The sequence below is a fragment of the Podarcis raffonei genome, chromosome 7 (assembly GCF_027172205.1).
Source record: "Podarcis raffonei isolate rPodRaf1 chromosome 7, rPodRaf1.pri, whole genome shotgun sequence".
NCBI classification, from domain to species: domain Eukaryota; kingdom Metazoa; phylum Chordata; class Lepidosauria; order Squamata; family Lacertidae; genus Podarcis; species Podarcis raffonei.
Genome location: NC_070608.1, coordinates 91,632,705 through 91,656,202, shown reverse-complemented (window position 1 = coordinate 91,656,202; position 23,498 = coordinate 91,632,705). Strand labels below are relative to the sequence as shown.

The 23,498-nt window shown below is 40.9% G+C and overlaps 1 protein-coding gene across 3 annotated transcripts in view; it reads right to left on the bottom strand.

Moving 5' to 3' along the window:
- ELF1 (E74 like ETS transcription factor 1) overlaps positions 1-23,498 on the bottom strand; it is a 74,427-nt gene that overhangs the window by 20,101 nt on the left and 30,828 nt on the right. The window contains exon 3 of one of the 3 annotated variants that reach the window (XM_053397554.1): positions 16,670-16,955. The exons of 1 other annotated variant lie outside the window; for it this stretch is intronic. In XM_053397554.1, the coding sequence (XP_053253529.1) occupies positions 16,670-16,741 (72 nt within the window). In that variant the 5' untranslated portion in view covers positions 16,742-16,955. Of the gene's footprint in view, positions 1-592; positions 881-16,669; positions 16,956-23,498 lie in introns of those variants that run through there. One more of the 3 variants, XM_053397557.1, reaches the window with a different exon arrangement.

Genomic DNA, 23,498 nt, shown 5'->3' with positions numbered 1-23,498 from the left:
ACAACTGCTTTTACTGGAACAGATCCGTATGATACTGTTATAGCTGCAAGGATTTTTGCATGTTAAGTCTTAATTGTTAAAGTTATTTTTTGTTGTTGGTAAAAACAAAACTGGCTACCAATTCAGACTTGCGGCAAATGTCAAAATCACAAAATAGTTAGTTAATATGTGTGCAGTATACCTAATCTGAAGCACTTTCCAATTTTGCTTAATCACTCTTCAGAATAAAGCCCATGCTTTAAAAATGTTCTGTACAATAAAATGAATATACAAGGAAGACAAAGAAGGAATAGTAATTAGTATAAGAGAATAAGATTTAAAATATTGTACTTTAAAAAAAAATTATGTGCAAAGCAGAGAAAGCCACATTAATATTAAATTATGGAAGCTCTGCACAAATAAAATACTTAGTTAAACTGAATGACTTACAACAGGGAAGGGGAACCTGTAGCCCTCCAGATGTTGGGACTACAATTCCCATCTTCCCTGACCGCAGACTGTGCCTGCTCAGGCTGATTGGAACTGAAGTCCAACAGGATGTGGACTTAAAATGTTGGGAGATGGCAGAAAGTTAGAAGGAATTATTTCACACCTTTTCGGTTCCTCCAGACCACTTGAAGTTCTTTTTTCTTCCAGACTTTTAATAGATGCTATTGCTGTTGTTCACATCTGTCTTGTCTCAGGAGACACCTGGAAGACAGCACACCTCCCGGGACATCTCGTTTCCTCCGCAAACTGGTGCCTCTGTCCCAGTCAGTAGGGAGTCACCTACCCCTGCCACTTGTCTCTCCCTCCGCTGGGGAGTGGCAGGAATCATGATGTCTTCCACAGCCTCCTCAGAGTGTTCTAAGGTCTGCATCTGCTGTTCTCGAGTCTTTTCCTCTCGACTACTGGCGCTTATCTGGATATTATTAGGATAGGTTACAAAGGCAGGAACCTTATGGCTCAAGTACTTCCCACTCCTTCCTCTCAGCTTGCCTTCTCCACACTGCAATTCCCTTTCTCAGAGATCATCTCCATGGAAGGTAGCAAGTGGGTTATTGGCATACTCATCCATGATCCAAAGGGGTTAGGTCAAGAATGGAAAAGGACTCCTCCAAATCCATCTCCTCCTGTCTCTTCCTCCTCTCCTCTGGAGGGTGGCAGGATCATTTTGTGCACTGTACCTTTCACAGCCACCTTGGTGTATTCTGAGGCTGGCAAATGCTTCCCATGCTCCTCTGGCCCACAATTGGTGTCCAAGGTGAGAGCATGGAAGTGATTTTGCAGCTCCAACAACACAGTATGGTTTGTGACAGTCCTACTTCTGTGCATCACATTCCTCCAGGAGTTAGTCTCTTGCAGTGGGAGATCTTCCTCCTCCCTAGAGTCATCTCACCTCTGTTGCTGTGCCATCACAGTCCAACTCAGCTCTACTGAGAAACACTGCATCTTGTCCTGTCACTCGAAGTGTGTCTAGGTGAGCTTCAAGTTGCTGGACATTCTCTTCCAGCAAAGCAACCAGCTTACACTTGCTACAAATGTACTTTCACACATTCTCTGGCAGAAAGACCAACATGGCACAGGTACTGCAGGTCATGGCAGTAGCTCCCTTGCCCTCTATGACTCTTGGTCCTATGCACACCGTGAGACAGGACTCCAGGCCTCCCCGTCAAATTGCCCTCGCAAATGCCCACCTGCAAGTTCTGATCACAAGTTCTTGGTTGTGAGCTCCCAGAAGCTGCAATGTGCTAAGTTTGCTGCTGGCTGCTAACTCCTCCCTAAGGTTTACTCCAAGTATAACACAGCTAGATATCTGCCAATGTGTATGATTTAAATGCTTTTGGAATTCAATCATTTAGCAGAGACACCATTTCAACAGAGTTTTATAAAAAGAGGCAGTATAAAATTGTGATAGGAGTAATTTGGCAACTTTCATAGGCATATAGGCATTAGTTCCTCTTCTATGAGTGTCCCACAGATGTCTCTATTCTTCCTTAAATTCTATTATATTAGCTCAGCTCAGTGAAACTGGAACAACCCCCATTCACCTTGTGGAGCCAAGAGGAGAGTGGGTGATTCTCTTGCAGGTGTGCTGGGCTTCTGAGGTACTTGGGGCTGGTGACCAAGGCGTGCCAAAAAATATGCAAACCATTTATTGCATTTGTAATACTTAGCATATGAAGAGGCTTTTAGAATACAGTTCTGTATTTAGACTCTTCTTTATCTTAGGCAACTTCCTCTTCTGCTGTTGTAAACTTTTCCTTTTTTAAAGGAGAAGTTACAAATGAGACATATTTACTATAGGAAGAAACCTTTAGAATACAACTATGTATTTGCACTTTGCATGTTTTTTTCCAGCTTAGGCAATCCCTACTGTTGTAAAAATCTGTTCTTACAGAAGTCAAGAATTATCTGTTATTGACAGTGCAAGCCTATACATCTACTCAAATGTAAGCACCATTCAGTTCAATGAGAGTTACTCAAAGGTAAGTGTGCAAGGATTACAGCTTAAGACCACCATCAATTTTCGGTTTCCGGTTGACGTCATGATTAATGGCAGTAGCTCTCCACTGCCCTCCAGGGCAGTAAGGAAGTTCAGGAAGGGGAAAGCCAAAATTTATGAGGTAAAATTCCTGGCAATGTTCCCCAGTGGGTTCTGGGGAGTTCACTGCAACTCGCTACGCCGCTTTAGCCCGTGTCTGCCGACTTGAAAGGCATGATTCGTGACTGGTTCCTCATTAATTTGGAATACTGGCATTAATCATGAGGCACTCACACTCCTGGTCTGGTCCAAAAGTAATTTTAAATGAAGTCCATTCAGCCTCGATCGAGGGGGGAGGGCATAATAAAACCTTGTTAAATTCCTTATTGAACATAAATCAAAAGCCTCCCCCTTCTTTTCCTTGGTGACAGATCCAATAACAAAGCCACAGCTACACAAAGACTGAACGAAGGAAGATAATTATTAACTCTCCCAGCACCATCAATTTTCCAGAGAGACTAAATATATATTTTTTTTCATTTTAATTGACATTTAACAGGTGTGCTGCACTTATTATTTTTTACATGTAACCAATTATGTTGTACTATACAGAATATGCATTGCTCCAATGCAGCCTTCTTCAACCTGCTGCCCTCCAGATGTGGCAGTACAACTCCCATCATCCATGCTGGCGGGGGCTGATGAGCTGCAGCCCAAAGCATTTGGAAGGTATCAGTTTGGGGAAAGCTGCTCAAATGGGATGCTTTTATTCACTGGGTTATAGATGCCACTGATGAAAGGCTAATTTGAGACTGAAGTGTACCAAATTCTTGGTGGAATAAATTTATCTCTGCACATTTGTATGAACGTTTTGTGCTATCCTTATCAGCCCTTTTGCAGAGCGGGTGTCTGTAATCAGTTTCAGTATCAGACTGTCAGCAAAGGTAGGAAGAAATCAGGAGAGAACAACTCAGCCCAGACACAGAAACCACAATAGATGTAAAGCAAATGTCACCTTCTGTTATAATACATTTTAGCATTGTTCATTGGTAGTGATGCAAAGCACTGTTAATACAAACCATGGTTTGAAATCAATTAATACAAAATGGTGGCAACTGGTTTACAAGATTAGAACTGAGAAAGGAATTTCTCCAGAGTTAAATGGAGGGCATGTACCAAAGCTGGCAAACTATCAGCTGCCAGGCATCTTTTGTTCAATTCAGACATCACTTCAAAATATGACTAAGGAAGCCCAACTAAAGCTTGTGTGATGGCTGAATTGTCAAACCATGGCTTACAATCAGCTGGAAAGCCATAATCAGAAGCTAGAATCAGATCTTAGCTTTTCAAAGCTAACATTTGTGCTAACTATGGTTTGACATGACATTTGAATTAACAAGCCATAGTTACAGCAACTGCATCTCTTTCAGGGGTTGCTTAACCATGGAGATAGATGGGAGTAAATTTATGAAACTGAGAGGGCAGAAAACAAAGACCATGAGATGCATCAATGAGTCGTGTTTTGCTTGTACATTTGGAAACACAAAACATGGATTGGGTTATAAACTACGGCTGGCTCAAACCCTGCTTTAATGTGTTGTCTGCGCTAAGCCAGAATCACATCTGAACTATGGGCAGTACCAACAAAAACTCTAAAACACTGCATCCTAAAATCCGAAATGTTTATATTCACAAACCATTGACGCATTAAGCTGTTGGCATGCAAGAGTAAAAACATACATACTAGAAGATAAAGACACCCAGGGGGGAAAGACCCTCTGTGGGCAGGCAAGAGTGTTGGACAGAAAAGTCATATTGGAAGAGGAACAAGACTCAAGCTGACCGGACGGGGTGGGACACAAGTAGGCAAATGCCTGAGGCGCATAGCAGAGTGACCAAAGGTTAGAGCACAGGAGGGAGCAGAGGTAGCTATGGTTTAGGTCTGGAAGACCAGAGGATCTATGAGGAACATGCATTTTACTATTATTATAAGAACTGAGCAGCAGATACCAAATGAACAATATATACATCTAATTCTAAGTACAGAGTAAGATCAGCTTTGCTCACCAGCATCACCATGTGCTAGAAAACAAAAACCTCTCAGTCACAAAAAGCTACTTTGCAAGTTGCAAATGTGGACTCAGGAGCATCCACAAGGGAAATATTTTACTAAGAGGAGCACACTAAGCAACCAACTGCTTTAAGACTGATTCTCCTTTAATAAGGAGAATCTTGCAAAATATTTCCCTGAACATATTTCAGTCGTCACCAACTCCTCTTGCTCACCAATATGAAATGACAAGGAAACATCTAACTGGAACAATTAGGTGTATTTTTTCTTATTAGTTTTTTTTTAGGTAAACATAATGGATGAAGGCAACACATACAGAATCAATGCCATACTAAGGGTGAAAATAAGAAGGCAAAACTATTTAATTTCCATCCGTCCTTACTGATTCCAAAATAGGAAATTGGCTGCACCAGGAGCTGAAAAGGTCAGACTTCCGGAGTCGGCGCCATCGGCAATGGCGGATTCCCTCTAACTCTGAGGGAGTTAGCTCCGCGGAAATCGGGTCTTGCCGCTACGGCGAAGCGGGGACCCTTCAAAAAACCACAGGCTGGTGAAGCCTATGACCGTGGGACTCAGCGGGCACCTTCAGCGCCCCCCCCAATTTGCAAAGGAACCCGGCTCCGGGCACCGGAGTGAAACGGGGTGAGCGGCGCGGTGTTGAGAGTCAATTGCTTCTTCCGTGGAGTGAAGCTGCACAGCTGTTGCCGGAGAGCGCTGACTTTTTTCCTGTGACAATTCAGCTATCAAAACAACTACCGTGAGTAGGTTAAACTTAAAGATTTAAAATAAGGGAAGAAAAAGCACTAATTTGGCACCGAAACGGGAAGGCTTAAACAGGAAGTCCGCCTTCCGTTTCTTGTAAACAGATCAAAGCAAAGATCATCTAAGCTAAGACCTGGAAAATCGCTTTAAAAGGACTTAAATCCTAACATCAATACAAGAGATCTCCCTCCCTGAGTTGCAGGAGAGGGGAGGGAAGAGGGAGAAGTATTTTTGCCTGCAAAAAGAGAGGAAAAGAAACAAAGACCACCACTTAATGCCTGGGAACGGGCTGTCAAGTGACAATAAGATTGCCATACTGTGAATCGCGCTGTTTATGGATATTGTAACCTTTTGACAGTTAACTCTGCAAGAGAGATACTTTGATTTTGACTGGCTTCTCCGGACTTTAAGGAACTGTAAAGTAACTGAAACTGAAATTGAAACTGTTGTTTATTTTGTTAAATGGGGGACTTGGAAAAGTTACTTTAATGCAACAAGAATTGACTGTTACTGTGTCCCCCTAGAGGAACTTTGAAATTGTTACAACTGGCCAGGGAATTTTCCACTTTAAACTGGCTAGGGGAATTTTCCACAGCAAAACAAACTCCGTCCGTGGGATTGACCTTGAGCCTCAGATAAAGTGTTATGGCAGACTTGCCTCAGGAAAAAACAACAAGATCTGATAAAATTCGGCAGCAGCGAAGAGCATCAGCATCCGGCCCTTCTGCACCACCAGGGGCAGCATCTGTTCAAGTGGGGTCAAAAGGAATGGCATCTGAAGATGTTTTAGCTTTGGCATTAGGTAAAATTAATGAATCTTTGGAAAAACTGAGCAAACAAGTAGCTGAAGCAACAACTATAATTGACCAAAACACTACAAGCATCAATAATTTCGGACAGAAGGTGAACTCTAACACAGAATCTATTGAGAAATTGCTGCAGGAATCTACTTTGACCCGAAAGACAGCTGAAGAAGCAAAGGAAAAAGCACTGGCCATAGAGGAAAAGATACCACCGATATGTAGGCAACTTGAGGACCACAGGTCGATGTTATCCATGATTGAACTGAAGGAAAGACAGACAAATTTAAGGATCAGGGCGGTACCTGAACTTGAGAAAGATAACCTAAGTGACTTTCTTATGCAGGAATTTGCAGACTTTTGGAACCTAGATTCAGAGAAGCAAGATATCAAGATAGTAAGTGTCTTCAGGCTTGGAAGAGGGGGGAGAAAGAACAGGGTGAGAGACTGTTTGATTACCCTCCGAACAAAAGAGGAGAGAGACAAAATATTGAGTCTGCATTTTCAGAAGACCTTGGAAATACATCAATCAAGAGTGGAGATATTTAAAGACATTCCGAAATACCTTCTGGATCTTAGGTCTAACTACGGAGATCTGGTGACCCTGTTGAGAAGTAATAGAATTGTTTTCAGGTGGGAATTCCCTCAAGGCCTATCTTTTACCTTCAAAGGAAGAAAGCTAAAAATAAGATCAGTGGATGATAAAGAAAGATTTTTGAAAGACTACAGAGAAGATCTGCAGAAAGAATCTGAAGAAGAGCCAAGAGCATTAAAACCAGGAATACTAGACATAGCATCACTATCCTTTGGATTGGACAACTCAGAGAAAGTGATACCACCGACAGAACAAGAACAATTACTGGGTGCAGTTGGAGGAAAAGTAAAGTAACCACGCCATGGCTCTGCAGCTATTAAGCTGGAATATTAATGGTTTTAACTCCCCGGAGAAGAGGAAAAAAGTCTTTCATTTATTGAAAAAGGAACAATTGGACTTGATTTGTCTACAGGAAACACATGTGATAAGGCTACATAGGAAAGTATTGATCAATAAAAGATTGGGTCAAGAGTTTATTTCATCGGATAAGGTTAAAAAAAGAGGAGTAGTGATTTATGCAAAAGAGAGCCTATCACCGAAATTTATTTTTAAAGATGACCAAGGAAGATTTGTGGCAATTGAAATTCAAACACAAGGAGAGAAATTTTTGATAGTAGGAGTTTATGCACCTAATGAGGGGAAATCTGAATTTTTTAAAAAGTTGCATGAGACATTGCTGGAATATATGGATTACAACATTATCATGATGGGAGATATGAATGGAGTGGTATCTACAAATATGGACAAGGCACAGAGACAGGTAGTTACTAAGGATGGCAAACTACCAAAAACCTTTTTTGAGATGACTGACAATATGGACTTAATTGACATTTGGAGAACAAAGAATCCCTTGGGTAGAGAGGGAACTTTCTTCTCTGAAGCCAAAATGACATGGACAAGAATTGACCAAATCTGGATAACTAGAGGACTGGCTCTTAAGATTCGAAAAGTGGAAATTTGCCCTAAAACTTGCTCCGACCATAATGCTGTGAAAATGGAGATGAGACTAACACCAACTGGTTCCTTCAGATGGAGGATGAATGACACCTTGTTTAGAGACGAAGAGGTTACCAAGAAGGCCCAAAAAACCTTGAGAGACTATTTTGAGATAAATATGAACACTACTATTGAAAAAAGAGTAATCTGGGACGCAAGCAAAGCGGTTATGAGGGGGTTTCTAATTCAACAGAATGTATTAAAGAAGAGAACTCAAAAGGAGAAAAAAGACAAAATTTTGGAGAAAATAAAAGAGGGCGAGAAGAAACTGAGAGCGAAACCAAAGTCACAAGAGATTCTGAGAGAAATAAAGTTATACCAAGTCCAATATATGAAAATGATGAAGCAGGAAATAGAATGGAAAATTAAACATATGAGACAAAGGACATTTTAATCGGCTAATAAATGTGGAAAACTGTTAGCTTGGCAAATGAAAAAAAGACAAAAACTCAACACCATTACTAATTTGGAAGTGGAAGGAAAGAATATACAGAATCCAGTGGAAATTAGAAAATGTTTCCAGAGGTATTTTAAACAGTTATATACACAAGGGCCACAGAAAGAGTTTGATATAGACCAATTCTTAAAAACAAATGGATTACAAAAAATCTCTCAAGAAAACAAGTTAATGTTGAACCATAAAATAACAGTACAGGAGGTAGAAGGTGCCATCCAGAATATGCAGTTGGGCAAATCTCCAGGGCCGGATGGCTTAACCTCAAAATACTATAGATCTTTGAAAGATTGGATAATTCAACCACTAAAGGAGGTTTGTAATGAAATTTTGGAGGGGGGAAAAGCGCCAGAGTCGTGGAAGGAAGCTTACATTACACTTATACCGAAAACAGAGTCTGAAAAGACACAACTTAAGAACTACCGCCCCATATCCTTGCTTAACGTGGATTACAAAATTTTTGCAGACATTTTGGCTAAAAGATTAAAAAAAGTATTAGTGGAGGAGATACATAAAGACCAAGCTGGCTTTCTCCCGGGCAGACACTTGTCTGACAACACGAGAAATATAATTAACATTTTGGAAAAACTGCAAGTGAATATTAATACTAAAGCAGTCTTAATATTTGTAGATGCGGAGAAAGCTTTTGATAATATCTCTCGGAGTTTTATGAAGAAAAAACTGCAGGGGATGGGGGTTGGTCAAGGTTTTGAAAATGGTATAGGTGCAATCTACTCAGAACAAAAGGCCAAACTAATTGTTAACAATGTGGTGACAGAGGAATTTAAGATAGAGAAAGGGACACGACAAGGCTGCCCAATTTCCCCATTGCTTTTTATTTCGGTCCTGGAGGTTTTGCTAAATATGATCAGAAGGGACCATCTGATTAAAGGTATACAGGTCGGAGCCAAACAGTACAAATTGAAAGCTTTTGCAAATGACTTAGTACTGACACTACAGGAGCCAGAATCTAGCACTAAAAGAGTATTAGAATTGATTCAAGAATTTGGTCATGTGGCAGGATTTAAGTTGAACAAGTTAAAAACTAAGGTTCTTGAGAAAAACTTAACACCGATTGAGAAAGAGAGGTTTCAGAAGGAGACAGGTTTAACATTGGTTAAGAAAGTAAAATACCTGGGGGTTAATATGACCGCTAAGAACTTAAATGTATTTAAAGATAATTATGAAAAATGTTGGTCAGAAGTGAAAAAGGATCTAGAAATATGGTCAAATTTGAAGCTTTCCTTGTTAGGTCGAATTGCTGTTATAAAGATGAATGTATTGCCAAGAATGTTATTTTTGTTTCAATCATTGCAAATTTTGGACAAAATGGACTGTTTCAAGAAGTGGCAGAGAGACATTTCTAGATTTGTCTGGCAGGGCAAGAAGCCCAGAATAAAATTTAAAATACTAACTGATGTAAAGGAAAGAGGTGGATTTGCCCTACCAGACCTTAAACTTTATTATGAATCAGCAGCATTTTGCTGGCTGAAAGAATGGCTGCTTCTTGAGAACACAGACATTTTGGATTTAGAAGGCTTTAATAATGTTTTTGGGTGGCATGCATATCTGTGGTATGACAAGGTTAAAGCACACAAAGCATTTAAAAACCATATTGTCAGGAAAGCATTGTTTAATGTCTGGATAAGATATAAAGACTTACTTGAAAACAAAACCCCAAGGTGGTTATCACCAATGGAAGCAAAGGCTCAGAAAAAGCTCAATATGGAGGCCAAATGGCCGAAATATTGGGAGATTTTGGAACAAGAAGGAGACAAATTGAAATTGCAGAGTTTTGAGAAACTAAAACATAAAGTGCGAGACTGGCTTCATTACTATCAAATAAGGGAGGCTTACAATCTGGATAAAAAAATTGGCTTCCAGGTGGAAAAATCAAAATTGGAAACAGAACTATTAGACCCCAAAACTAAGATACTATCAAGAATGTATAACTTGCTGTTGAAATGGAATACTCAGGATGAAACGGTTAAATCTGCTATGATTAAATGGGCACAAGATGTTGGACATAACATTATGTTTGCTGACTGGGAACAGTTGTGGACCACAGGTATGAAATTCACGGCATGTAATGCTTTAAGAGAGAATATTATGAAAATGATATACAGGTGGTACATGACACCAGTCAAGCTTGCAAAAATCTACCATTTGCCCGATAATAAATGTTGGAAATGTAAAGATAATGAAGGCACATTCTTTCACCTTTGGTGGACGTGCCCAAAGATTAAGGCTTTCTGGGAGATGATATATAATGAAATGAAAAAGGTATTTAAATATACCTTCTTGAAGAAACCAGAGGCCTTTCTCCTGGGCATGGTCGGCCAATTGGTGTTAAAGAAGGATAGAACTTTTTTTATGTACGCTACAACAGCAGCAAGAATACTCATTGCAAAGTATTGGAAGATACAAGATCTACCCACCCTGGAAGAATGGCAGATGAAAGTGATAGACTATATGGAATTGGCAGAAATGACTGGCAGAATCCGAGACCAGGGAGAAGAGTCGGTGGAAGAAGATTGGAAGAAATTTAAAGATTATCTACAGAAACATTGTAAAATTAATGCATGTTAAAATGATGTCGGAATGAAATGAAGCAGTTTTAGCAACAATGTTAAAAAGGAATATGTAAAAAAGGATTGTTAATAGATGAAAATATAAAGTTATAATATGTTAAGATAAAGAATTAAGATAAAAACAAAGAGGGAAAGGATTTGCTGAATTAACCATTCGAAATGGAATACAAAAAAGGGAGGTGTGAGGAGGTCAGGGAAACAAGTAAATGAAAGGCAAGATATGGAAAGATGGATTTATTTTTAATTGTTTCTTTCTCTTCTGTATTTTGTATTCTTTGTTTTCTTTTTTCTATTTTCTTATTACTTTTGTAACTTCTTTTGAAATTTTTAATAAATATCATTTAAAAAACAAAAAACAAAACAGGAACTGAAAAGATCAGTTTTAGCATTTGCCATGAACAGCAAACTGCACAAAGTTTAGCAGAGATGTAAATTTAAACAGATTAAAAATCTGTCCAGCAGCCTACACTTCTTCAAAGCAGCCAGAATAAGTACCAGAATAAGTAACACTGTGGTAGCCTTCACACCTCCTTGCCCCAAGCATGTATTCTGCATAGCTCAGGGGGACTTGGGCCAGTCACTATTTCTCCATCAAACCTACTTCTGAGGATTGTTGAGAGGATAAATTGGAGGGTAACAATGGCAGAATCAGTATGTTGCCCTGATCAACCTGGAAGAAGAACAGGATACAACCAAAGTAAATAATATTCTATTGCAAGTTGGTCAGACAATGGAGTTACTGCTCAAAGTAGCAAGTATATTCCCAACAATAAGTTCTGGTTTCATGACTCTCCAGGAGTGGTCCATTGTCATGAAGGGATAGAACAGGATTGTAACTGTGCCTTGAGAAGATATTATATGATGAGGACAAGAGAACACCTTCAACAATCTCTGTGCCTGCAATAATTCCACCACAGAACTCATAATCTCTAAAATAACAATAAGCTTAAAAACGAAATGCAAATCACCTCTTTTCAGAGAAAAATATATAAAGAGAAGAAGTTGTGGAAGGATCTGATCTCAGTGGTGGAGCAAATGCTTTGCTTGCAGAAGGTCGCAGGTTCAACTCCTGCTATTGCCTGCTATTAGATAGAAGACATTGAGAAAGATCTCTGCCTGAAGCCCTGGAGAGTCACTGCTAGTCGGAAGAGATAAAACTAGGCGAGATGGACCAATAGTCTGGTATGGTATAAAGCTGCATCCTTGATATTGCTATAGTTGGGCTATTATTGGGGAAATATTGCGAAACTAATAAATAATTATTTGGTATAAGGCTGCTTCCTGTGCTTAGAATCTTGTTCTCCTGCACCCTCCCCACCAAAGTAGGATGATGATGAGCTGTTCTATACCATTAGGTATTTTATACCACGCTGTACAAAAAACAACAAAATTCAATGGGTTTGTTGTTGTTGTTGTTTAGTCGTTTAGTCGTGTCCGACTCTTCGTGACCCCATGGACCAGAGCACGCCAGGCGCCTCTGTCCTCCACTGCCTCCCGCAGTTTGGTCAAACTCATGCTGGTAGCTTCGAGAACACTGTCCAACCATCTCGTCCTCTGTCGCCCCCTTCTCCTTGTGCCCTCAATCTTTCCCAACACCAGGGTCTTTTCCAGGGAGTCTTCTCTTCTCAGGAGGTGGCCAAAGTATTGGAGCCTCAGCTTCAGGATCTGTCCTTCCAGTGAGCACTCAGGGATGATTTCCTTAAGAATGGATAGGTTTGATCTTCTTGCAGTCCATGGGACTCTCAAGAGTCTCCTCCAGCACCAGAATTCAAAAGCATCAATTCTTCGGCGATCAGCCTTCTTTACGGTCCAGCTTTCACTTCCATACATCACTACTGGGAAAACCATAGCTTTTACTACACGGACCTTTGTTGGCAAGGTGATGTCTCTACTTTTTAAGATGCTATCTAGGTTTAAATGTTAAGGAGAAACGCCTCTGGGAGTAGGAAAGTCTTTGCCAAGTGCCCAAAGTTCAACAGAGTGGTGGCTTGTATCAGCTCAGCTGGAAATTAGTTCCATAGACCTGGGCCCACAATACTGAATGTGTGGCTTCTGCTAGATATGAGCCATGGGGTGCCACAAAAAAAGAGACTCCCCTAGAGATCTCAGTGATTGGAATCGGCTGTCCTTAAGGTATCCTGGACCCCCAGTTGTTAAGGGACTTGAAAATTCATGAAGCCAATGTTCAAGCAACAGCGTTACGTATGGCAAGTAGTCTGCCCTTGCCATCAATCTAGCCACGTCATTCTGTCCCAGCTGGAGCCTACAGACCAGATTACTGCATTGCAGTAATCAAGTCCTGAGGTCACCAATGCATAAATCACAGTTGAAGAATGGCAGGACAGTGGCTGCTCGGGTGCCTCATGTTCGCAACCTGCAGTGCTGCGTCTGCGTACGCGCGGGTCGCGATTCGGCGCTTCTGCTCATGCACCAAAACCCGGAAGTAACCCGTTCCGGTACTTCCAGGTTCGGCGCAGAGTGCAACCCAAAAACACACAACCTGAAGTGTCCGTAACCCAAGGTATAACTGTCATTGGTGTACTAACCACAGCTTGTGAAAGGCACTCCTAGAACTGAGGTTACCGAAGGTTACCATTGACAAGGCTGGATCCAGGAGCACAAACTATGAGCCTGCTTTTCCAAAGGGAATGCAAACACAACCAGAATAGGCAACTGGCCAATCTTCCAGACACAAGAATCACTTGCCTCCATCAAGCTCCATTTATTGACCCTCATCCTGTCCATCAATTTACAGTGTTCAGGTCCTTGTACAAAAACGCTTCTAGCTTTAGGCTCTGATCTAAATAAGCTTAAATGTATAAATTAGACACAACGAAGAAGAATTTCATAGCAAAGTAAAATTCTGTAACTCTCCTCAAAGCAAACTGATCTGTCTGGCATGCCACAAGCTTGTCTCTACCCCCCAAAACTGAGAACTGATGAAAATGGGTATCAGCAAGTGAAGGGGTGAGACCATTGTCATGTGCACCCCCCTCAAACATTTTACCTGCTTTCTTGCTGCCAGCAGCCTAGTGTGTGCCTGATAGTGGTTGACACTGGAGGCCCTCATGTAGTCTTGGGAATCTGAGGCATTGGCTTGAGTGGTTCCCCTTCTCCCTTTTGGGACCTACTCAGAGGGTAGTTGTATTAACTGGCTGGGCCTCTCCATGGGATTTGTCCTGCACTATCCCACAAGGTTCCATTTGTTTAATGTGTATATGATGCTGCAGAAGAAAATCATCGGTTGGTTTGAAGTGAGATGCCATCTACTGTATATCTGGAGATTTGCAAATTGTTTGGCATGGGGAGGCACATCCCCTGAAAGACAAGTATGGAGATTGGCGCTCTATTGAACTCTGCACTATCTGTGGAGGCACAAGGCGGGATTCATGGCTTAGGACACCTTTCACCAGCATAAGCTGGTTCATCAGTTGTTAACTTTATGCAATGTCTGGCATGCGCTGCCTTTGAAGACAGTTCAGAAATCAGAACGCAGCTGCCTGGAGAGTGGTTGGGACCAGGTTTTGGGGTCATTATACCAGTTGCAATGGCAAACTATTCATTTGTGGATCCAATTAAAAGTCCTGCTGTTGACCTTTAAAGGCCTAAACAGATTAGGACCAATTTCTCTGAACGGCTCTTGCCCCCTTCCCAGCCTTATGACTGACCTCAGAGGCTCTACCATTAAGGCCTATTTGACTGACAGATAGCAGATGCAGGGCCTTCACAGTGCTGGTCCCAGATCCCTCCCAAGGGTGTACACTTGGGTCCAACTTTATTAGCTTTTGAATGGGCCTTATGGATTTTTAATTTCAATCTGCTTTTAACTAACGTGTTAGCCCAAGTACTTCATTATTTAAACTAGGGTGGATAACCTGAAGTCACCATACACAGTCTCCAAACTCCATCCTACCCTGAAATTTGTCATTTCTTAAAATAATAATCAATTTTTTTAATTGATTGCTTCTATGGTTCTCTCAATATGATGCCATAAGGTTTTTTTGCCCCTCCCAAGGCGTCTCCAAATTTTACCCCTATTTTTTTTTAACTTATAGGGTTTTTTAAATAATGTTTTTGCTGACTGATCCCATGGGTCCCTCACTATGGTACTATGATGCCAAAAGATTTTCTATAGCTCCCAAGCCCTACCCCCCAACTAGACATTTTCTAAAAAACCACAAAACCTTGCTTTTACTGATCACTCCCTTTACTGTTCACTCCCTGATATGATTCTGTGAGCCCCCAACCTGCAAAATAAAATAATAATCAAATGTCCCCTTCCCTCTTTCTGAGCAGGGTTTGCAGATGCAAGAGGGCTCCTCCCAGCCCAGCCCTGCCAAAGCTGATGATCCCACTCAAGCACAGACAGTGGGCCTGTGGTACCCTCTGATTCAGCCCAGCTCCCCAGGATTCTTCAAGGGCCATGAGCACCTCAGTTTGCAAGGCCCTCTGGAAAAAGCACACCCAAATTCTGAGCTGCCTTGACTGCCCTCTCGCCCCTCTGCCTCATGCCTTTTGCTTGTGCACAGAACGGGGGAGGGAGAAAGCCACAACTTTTCAGCCGTGGCCAGAAGACAGGACACTCTTCTTGAAGGATACACAAGTGCCAAACATTTCAAGAGGCAAAGTGCCAATAAAAGCTGCTCAGTCCTTTGCTACAAAGTTGGCTAAACTGTGGCTCTTTGGCTCCAACCAACACTGTTAATGGTCAGGTATAGCGGGAGCTGCCGTCCGGGGAGTTACAGCTTAGCCACCCTTCATTTATTTTATCTATCTGCAATAATAACAGTTGACACCAACATAATCATTTTTGGCTGCTCAGAGGTGCCTTTGGACCCAGAAGGCAGCAGAAGGGGGTCTAATGGGGTACGGCATGCTTATATGCACACCAACACACACGGGAGGCCAGGAACGGAACCCCTGAGCGAAATGGTTGTCACCTAGATACTGCTCAATTGTTTAAAAAAACCCCTCAAAGCAGTTACAAAAAGAAGAAAACGATGACATTAGCAGCAAAAGTAATTAAAAACAACTATTTAAAACATTAAAAAAATAGTTAAAATCAACAATAAGCTAAAACCTAGATTAAAACACATGGTCAACATTCTACACGTGTGGATAGGCTTGCCTAAGGTGTTTTTAGTAGGCACCAAAAAGAGCATAGTGAAGGCACCTGCCTAGTGTCAATAAGCAAGGAGTTCCAAAGTGTGTGCGCTTGTCACACTAAAAGATTGATTCACTTACTACCAGTAGTACCTTGAGCTTCACCCAGGAGCAAATGGGCAACCACTGCAGTTCTCCGAGCACAGATGTTATATGCTGACAAGGCCTCCCTCAGCAAACATGCCACCCCACTCGGCATTAACTGCAACTTTCAGATCAAGTGCAAGGGAGGTCCTACATAGAGCACCTTGTAGTAAATCCAACCCTGGAGTAATCCATGCCAAGCCTTCCTGGTCCAGGAAGGGAAACCTGTGTATGTCATACCAGTTGCAATTGCTAGAAGGCACTTCTAGCCACTGAGGCTACCTGGACCTGGACCTACAGTGACAGACTGGATCCAGAGATACTCTGAGACAATCAACCTCCTCTTTCATGGAGAGTGCAATCCTATCCAGAGTAAACAATTCACCAGTTTCTCAGATGTAGGAACCACTCACCCACAATGCCTCAGTCTTGCTAGGATTCAAGTTCAGTTTGCTTTTTCTCATCCATCTGGAGAATTATAGGTGTTATAAAGTCTTAAGGCATGAAGCCTATCAACTAAATTGCTCATAAACACACATACACTAGAAAGCAATTCATAGATGTGCACAGGATTTCCCTTGTGATTAGAATCAAAGGTTCAAAAGGGAAAAAAGTAAAATAACGCTTTTAATATTTGCGTAGAATACACCAGTGGTTATCCGACATGGTTTATTTTATTTCTCTCTTACCTGTTGCTCATCCTCCATAACATTACTGGCAAATTCAAACATTAGGTCATTCTGCTGTACAGCTGCTGCCATAATAAAGCATTCCAAGATTTCAGTTCTGCATGTGGGGAAAATGCTCCTTCAATGTAAAGAAACAGAGTTTATCATCAGAAATGAGTTGTGTGGGGTAGACGATCTTGAAGTTACTCAGGTACCCAGATTCTTATACAATCTTCCTGGATTCTACTATTCACAGACAGGTCAATTAGAAAATGCCTTCCTGAATACGCTTGTAATCCAAAGGCCACTGAAAAACAAAATCAAGATCACAGTCATAAAAAATGTAAAATAAAATCAAAGAAGACGCTATAAAATCCATCTCTTTATTTTTTAACACCTTACTAATATTACTTAAAACAGACAAATGCTTTATTATTATAATTGGGAAGCACACTTTTCTAGCAGCCATCAAACAGAAATACAATGGAGTAATCAGAAAACCCACCATCTAAGGTGACTGGAGGGATCGAATGCCACCAGTCCACGTAACACATTTCTGCCTTTCAAGCCGATCCAACTTTGCAATATATACTTATTACTGGTTTAAGAAAATGTCTCTCTTTACCACACTCCTAAGACTCATTGCTTGTTTTTGATCTAAAGATGCAAAAAAGTCTTCTGCCACCCCTAAGTGAACAGATATTTGGGCATTTTTTTCAACCCTGTGTAAATGCAACGTGAGTGTATTCTTATCTCTAACACCGGCTTGTAAACAGCAGGAAGGAAACACTGACCACGTCATGGCAAATGAGACATGCAAAGAATTGTATGCTACAAAACTCGATAAACAAAACTGCACTAGGAATATTGCAACATGTGGGGAGATAGACTTATAATTCTTTCATTCTAACAAACCATGTATAAAGTTGGACTAAATCAGTTTAGCAGGAAGTGATAAGCTATATCAAAATTCTAACCTGAGATAAAAATAGTCAAAGCAGCGCTATTAAAAGCAAAACATAAATGAGATCAAGATATGATGTGTGATGTTCTTTAATTTTAGCAGTCCTCTTGATATTTGTACTCAGAGAGTTTTTGTACCAAACCCATATTGGAGTGGAAGCTTTCAGGAGGTCACAAATGCAGCTGATCATACTTCATTTTTATTTCCTATACATGCGCTGCATCAAACTCCACTGTTAGGTCAGAAATTCCCTAATAATCCCTGCCAACATTGCAGAGTGTTACTATTATTTCCCTTGATCTGGACACTAGACTTCTGTTGATGCAGCCAAGAATAGCATTAGCTCTTTTTTGCTGCTGCATCACACTGTTGACTCACGTTAAGCTTGTGGTCCACCAAGACACCTAGATCCCTTTCACATGTACTGCTAATAAGCCAGTTGTCCTCCATCCTATATTTGTGCATCTAGTTCTTCCTGCCTAAGTGCAGAACCTTACATTTGTCCCTACCGAAATTCTGATTCTGTCTTCGGAGGCATTAGCTACCCCTCCCAAATTGGTGTCACCTGCAAGTGAATACCTTCATCCAAGTAGTTTATACATATGTTGAACATCAACTGGCCCAGAACAGAACTGTGTAGCACCCCACTTGTCACTTTTCTCCAGGATAATGAGGAACCGTTAGTGAGCACTCTTTGGGGTCTGATCAATCAACCAGCTACAAACCCATTTCACAGTTATCTCATCCAGCCCACATTTTACCAGCTTCTCTGCAAGACTATCATGGGGGATGCATTTGTCAGAAGTCTTACTGAAATTGAGATACACTATGTCCACAGCATTCCTCTGATTCACCAAGCTTGTAACCCTATCAAAAAAAGAAAGGAGATTCGTCTGGCATTACTGGTACTTGTTTTTGAGAAACCCATGCTCGGTTTTAGTAATCATAACTTCCTATTTTTAATGCCCATAGTCTAACTGTTTAATTATCTGTTCTAGAGCGGTTACTAGTATGGACCTCTAACTCACTGGTCAGTAGTTACCTGGGTCTTCTCCCCCCCCCTTTGAAGATGGGGGCATTTGCCCACCTGCAGTCTTCAGGGACCTCACCTCTTCTCCAAGAATTCTCAAAGATAATAGACAAAGCCTCTTAGATTATATCCACAAGCTCCTTCAGTACCCTTGGGTGCAGCTCACCACGCCCTGGAGATCTGAATTCATTTAAAGCAGCTAGGAGTTCCCTTACCACTTACCGTATTTTTCGCTCTATAACACGCACCTGACCATAACACGCACGTAGTTTTTAGAGGAGGAAAATCCTTAGGCATGCCACCCGTAGGCATTTCCTCCATAACACGCACAGACATTTCCCCTTACTTTTTAGGAGGAAAAAAGTGAGTGTTATGGTGCAAAAAATACGGTATTTTCCTATCTTAGGCTATAGTTCTCTCCTTGTATCATTTATTCTGTTATCACCAGTAGAAACCAAGCAGCTTCTCAACCAACTTGGGTAAACCACCTGCTCTCAGCAGCCAGAAACACCATAACCAGACACTGGAGAGACCTGTCAGGAGTAAGCATGGACCAATGGTACCAAATAGTATGGGAAACAGCCCTACTAGAAAAAATAACTAATAAACTGAAACTGACACGGGGACAAACAGAAGAAGACGCCTTCACCCCGGTATGGCTCCCCTTTATCACATACACAACCCAACAGGACAATGACAATAATCCACCAACAGCATACAAATCAATATGGCTAACCTGATCCAAAACACACACACACCTCACTCACACACGAAAACAAAGATCACCACAGCCAATCACAAGCAAACAATCACACCCTAGGCCAACCCCAACCTCTCTCACCACCAAAGGAACACAAGTGAACAACACAAGCAACGCTGACACCAAACTCTACATACATTAAACATAATAGAAACACCGCCACCCGACCCCACCCCCATCCATCTTCCCTCTCTCCACCCGCCCTTTCTTTTTTCTTTCTTTTTTCTTCTCCCCCTAATGCCTCAACAAATGAAACGGATTTGTAAAAATGTTACATGGAAGAAGAAAAAATACGAGGCACTACACTTCTGTAAAACAAAAAAATCCTTAATAAAATATATAAAAAAAAACAAAAACCAACTTGGGTAAAAAAAATTATGGACACTTTTAATTTCTAAGCATATCTACCCTGAAAGTACTGTACACCTGAAAGTAATGAAACACCTGAAAGTACTATACAAAAGTATCAACCATCATATGAACATTCAGGAGGCAGTCCATATTACATCTGAATACAGTTTGTGAACATCCAGTCAAGACATGTAGAAAATGGCAAAGGGCTAAGTTACACCATGACAGAGAGGTCCCTCATATTAATCCAGAAAAGGCGATTAATGTTGATATTCCAGCAAGAATACAGAGCATTTATCCAGAAGCCTCATCCACATAGTATTTTTTTTAAAAAAGATTTGCTTTTGGTATATATTGCTTTGTTTTGTATAGATTTTGTTGAGATTAATGCATTTCAGCAGGTTGGACTAGATAACTCTCTAGGTCCCTTCCAACTCTACAGACCTATGATAACAAGTAGCTCAGAACTGGAACATGTGAAACTATAAAGGCTGAGTTCACACACTGTGTTAAATTGCAGTTTCTTGTTTTCCAATTATGAGCTCATGGCTTGTTTCTCTCCAAACAAACTAGGGGACCAGATTCAGACATGACAACCAAAGGCTTGTAGTTGGTTGCTACGACTGCAATGTCACTAGGAAGAGGGCAGGAACTGCGGCGCACAGAAGGATGGACTTTTGAGGAGCGTGTGCTACAATTTTTAAAGTTTAATTTAAGCTGCCTTGAGGACTTATATAAAGAGATGGGTAGAAATATCAACAAACTGAGTACAGTTGGTTCCCAAATGCCTTGGTACTCAAACAACTTGGAACCCAAACACTGCAAACCCAGAAGTAAGTGTTCGGGTTTGCAAACCTTTTTTGGAAGCCGAACGTGCTCCATTTTGAGTGCCACACTTCCGTTCTGAGTGCCACACTTCTGATTTGAGTGTTACGCCTTCTGATTTGAGTGTTACGCTGAGGTCTGTCTGTTTTTTGCTATTGATTTTGTGTGTTTTTTGTGGCTCTTTCTTGTGGGTGACTGTGTGGAACCCGTTCAGCTACTGATTGATTGATTGATTGTGTGACTGCAGTACATTGTTTATTGCTTTCATTTTATGGATCAATGGTCTCGTTACATAGTAAAATTCATGTTAAATTGCTTTTTAGGGGTTATTTTTTAAAGTCTGGAATGGATTAAACCATTTTGCATTCCTTTCTATGGGAAAGCGTGCCTTGGTTTTGCAAAACTTTGGTTTTGGAACGGACTTCCAGAACGGATTAAGTTTGAGAACCAAGGTACCACTGTAGATCTGGAGCCCACAGGTGCCTGAAGGCTGCATATATTACATATATTTGCAAGCCTCTTACAGCTTAAATCTATCTTATTGGAAGATGCTAATATATTAATATGGTCTTCCTCCCTCCCAGTTGCTGTCAAGTGTGACCAACATGAACAGTCACATCTCTAGTAGGGCAGGCAGCTGGTATGATTCAGCTAGACCAGAAATTCCAGTTTGTACACATTGCTGTCTCTCTTCCTTCAGGACTGTGCCTGCACTATCCTTGTGTCAGATTACAAAGAGCCAGGACTTTTAGCCCTTGCAAAACAACTAAACATATCACATACTGAGATCTGCCTATACCTGTTGTTTCATATTTAACCCCTTTCAGTACCAACAGGACCCCTTTATGTACAAAATGCCATAAAATACTTTTAAAATAAGACTTATAAACACAGTTATATTCCTAGATGTTAATATATCTTAACATATATATATATATATATATATATAATCACTTTAAAGTATTTCAGGTAGCAAAAAAAATTTATGTCATGTCAGAACGAACTTGCTCAGAAAGCAGATACAAGGGGGGGGGGACAGAAATTATCTTTTATAAAGGTTCTTGACTTGCTTTTCTATTATTGCAAGAAGTATTTTAAATACACCCATTCACTTATGATACTGATAGTTCACATTTTCATATAAACACTGTAAGCAGTAGTTTTAATAATTGCTCCCTGCTGTCAGGTTTCTGTTTGCTTTCTGTTTGTTTCCTGCAATAAGTAGCTGTTCAAAGTAAGCAAAAGACGTATAACCCAATCCACACTTGACTGCAAAGTTAAATTTGAAGCATATGACAATCTAAGCAATGGACCAGTTCTTGCTCTCAGGGATGAGCACTGTATCCTTAACGCGGATGCTTCCACCTCTTCTTGCTTGCCATTCGTCAACCATTGCTCCCCTGAGAAAACTCCCTTTACTGTTGCTATTTTTAGAGCTCTCTCTTTCTGCCACTTCTCACAGCTCTTCCCTCAACTCTATCCAATACAATTGCTGGTAACACTTAAGAAACACTGTATACATTTTGCACAAAGCTTTGAAACTTGTATGCGCTTTCTACTGACTGTTAACTACTGTTAACTACACCCGTCAAAAGGAAGAAAAGCACAAACATGCTCTGTAAGGTATGAATTATGTTAGCACCTTTTCATTTACATGCATTATCCACTGGACAGGTTTGTCCTGGGCTAAGAGGTTTTTCAAATGCTAATTACAAATGCTGAGAAAAACTGAACTGAAAAGGCAGGCTTAGCTGATGAAAAGAGAAAGCACCACACAGCCTGCCCAGGAGAGAAACACAGGCGACTTTCTAGCTCGATGCAAGTGGAGAGGTCAGTCACTGGAGACCAGTGACTTTGGTCTTGGAGACCAGCCACATGGTGCACTTTCAGAAATGGCATCTTCCTTTTAAGAAACCTTTACTGTGCAAAATGCTCATAACCCTATGGAATCAACGAACCCTATCCCTCCTCTGCTCTTAGAAAGGCACATCCAAAATATTACGCTAGCATAAATCCTTTGTTTCAGGGCTCTTTATGGAACTGTAGGATAGAGACGACACAGTTGTAGTAATCAAAGTTAAAAACAGCAAAAACCTAAAGAGAAAATGAAAAGCGGACAATAGTTCTATAAAATTGCGAATGCAACAAGCCCAATTTCTTTTAAACTACAATTTGTTTTAAACTGTTTTTTGTGCTGCATTTTATTTGGCTGCAACCTGCGCTGGGACATTCTGGTGAAAGGAAGGAACTAGTAGCAGCAGCATAATCTCCAACATTTCTCCAATAGGGACATCCCATTCCATAAGGATCATTTTACTATTTATACCCCACACATACTATTGGGTTGCCCCAGCATTCTAGGCAGCTTCCATATATCAAAACATAATAAAACACAAAACATTTTTAAAAAAACATTTCCTATACAGGATTGCCTTCAGACGGGTCGGGGGTCAGATAACTCCATACCCTGCAACATTTCTCCAATGAAAATAGGGACATCCTAAGGAAGAGTGGGACATTCTGGGATCAAATCAGAAACCAGAAAGGTTTCTCCAAATCAGGGATGTCCCTGGAAAATAGGGACCCTTGGAGGGTCTGTAGTAGTAGCAGTAGTCGTAGTGCTGGGAGTTTTTAAGCTCTGGTGAAACCAACAGGATCTAAAAACCGATGAAGCCAAGCATGTGATCATAGAACAAATGTTTTGGGAACACAATTCAAGGCTGGGAATGTGGGCAAAGGGCTAGTTTGATCATGAACTTCAGCGTCTGCCAGGGAACGCTTGCTGAGGAAAGCCCTGCCCCATCCTCAGTGCTGTGTTTAGTTTCCAGCAAAGAAGCAGGAAAGTGAAGAAAATACACCTAATCCAGGTGCATTGCAGAAGCAGTGAATGAAAAATGAGAAGCAAACAAAATACAATGAA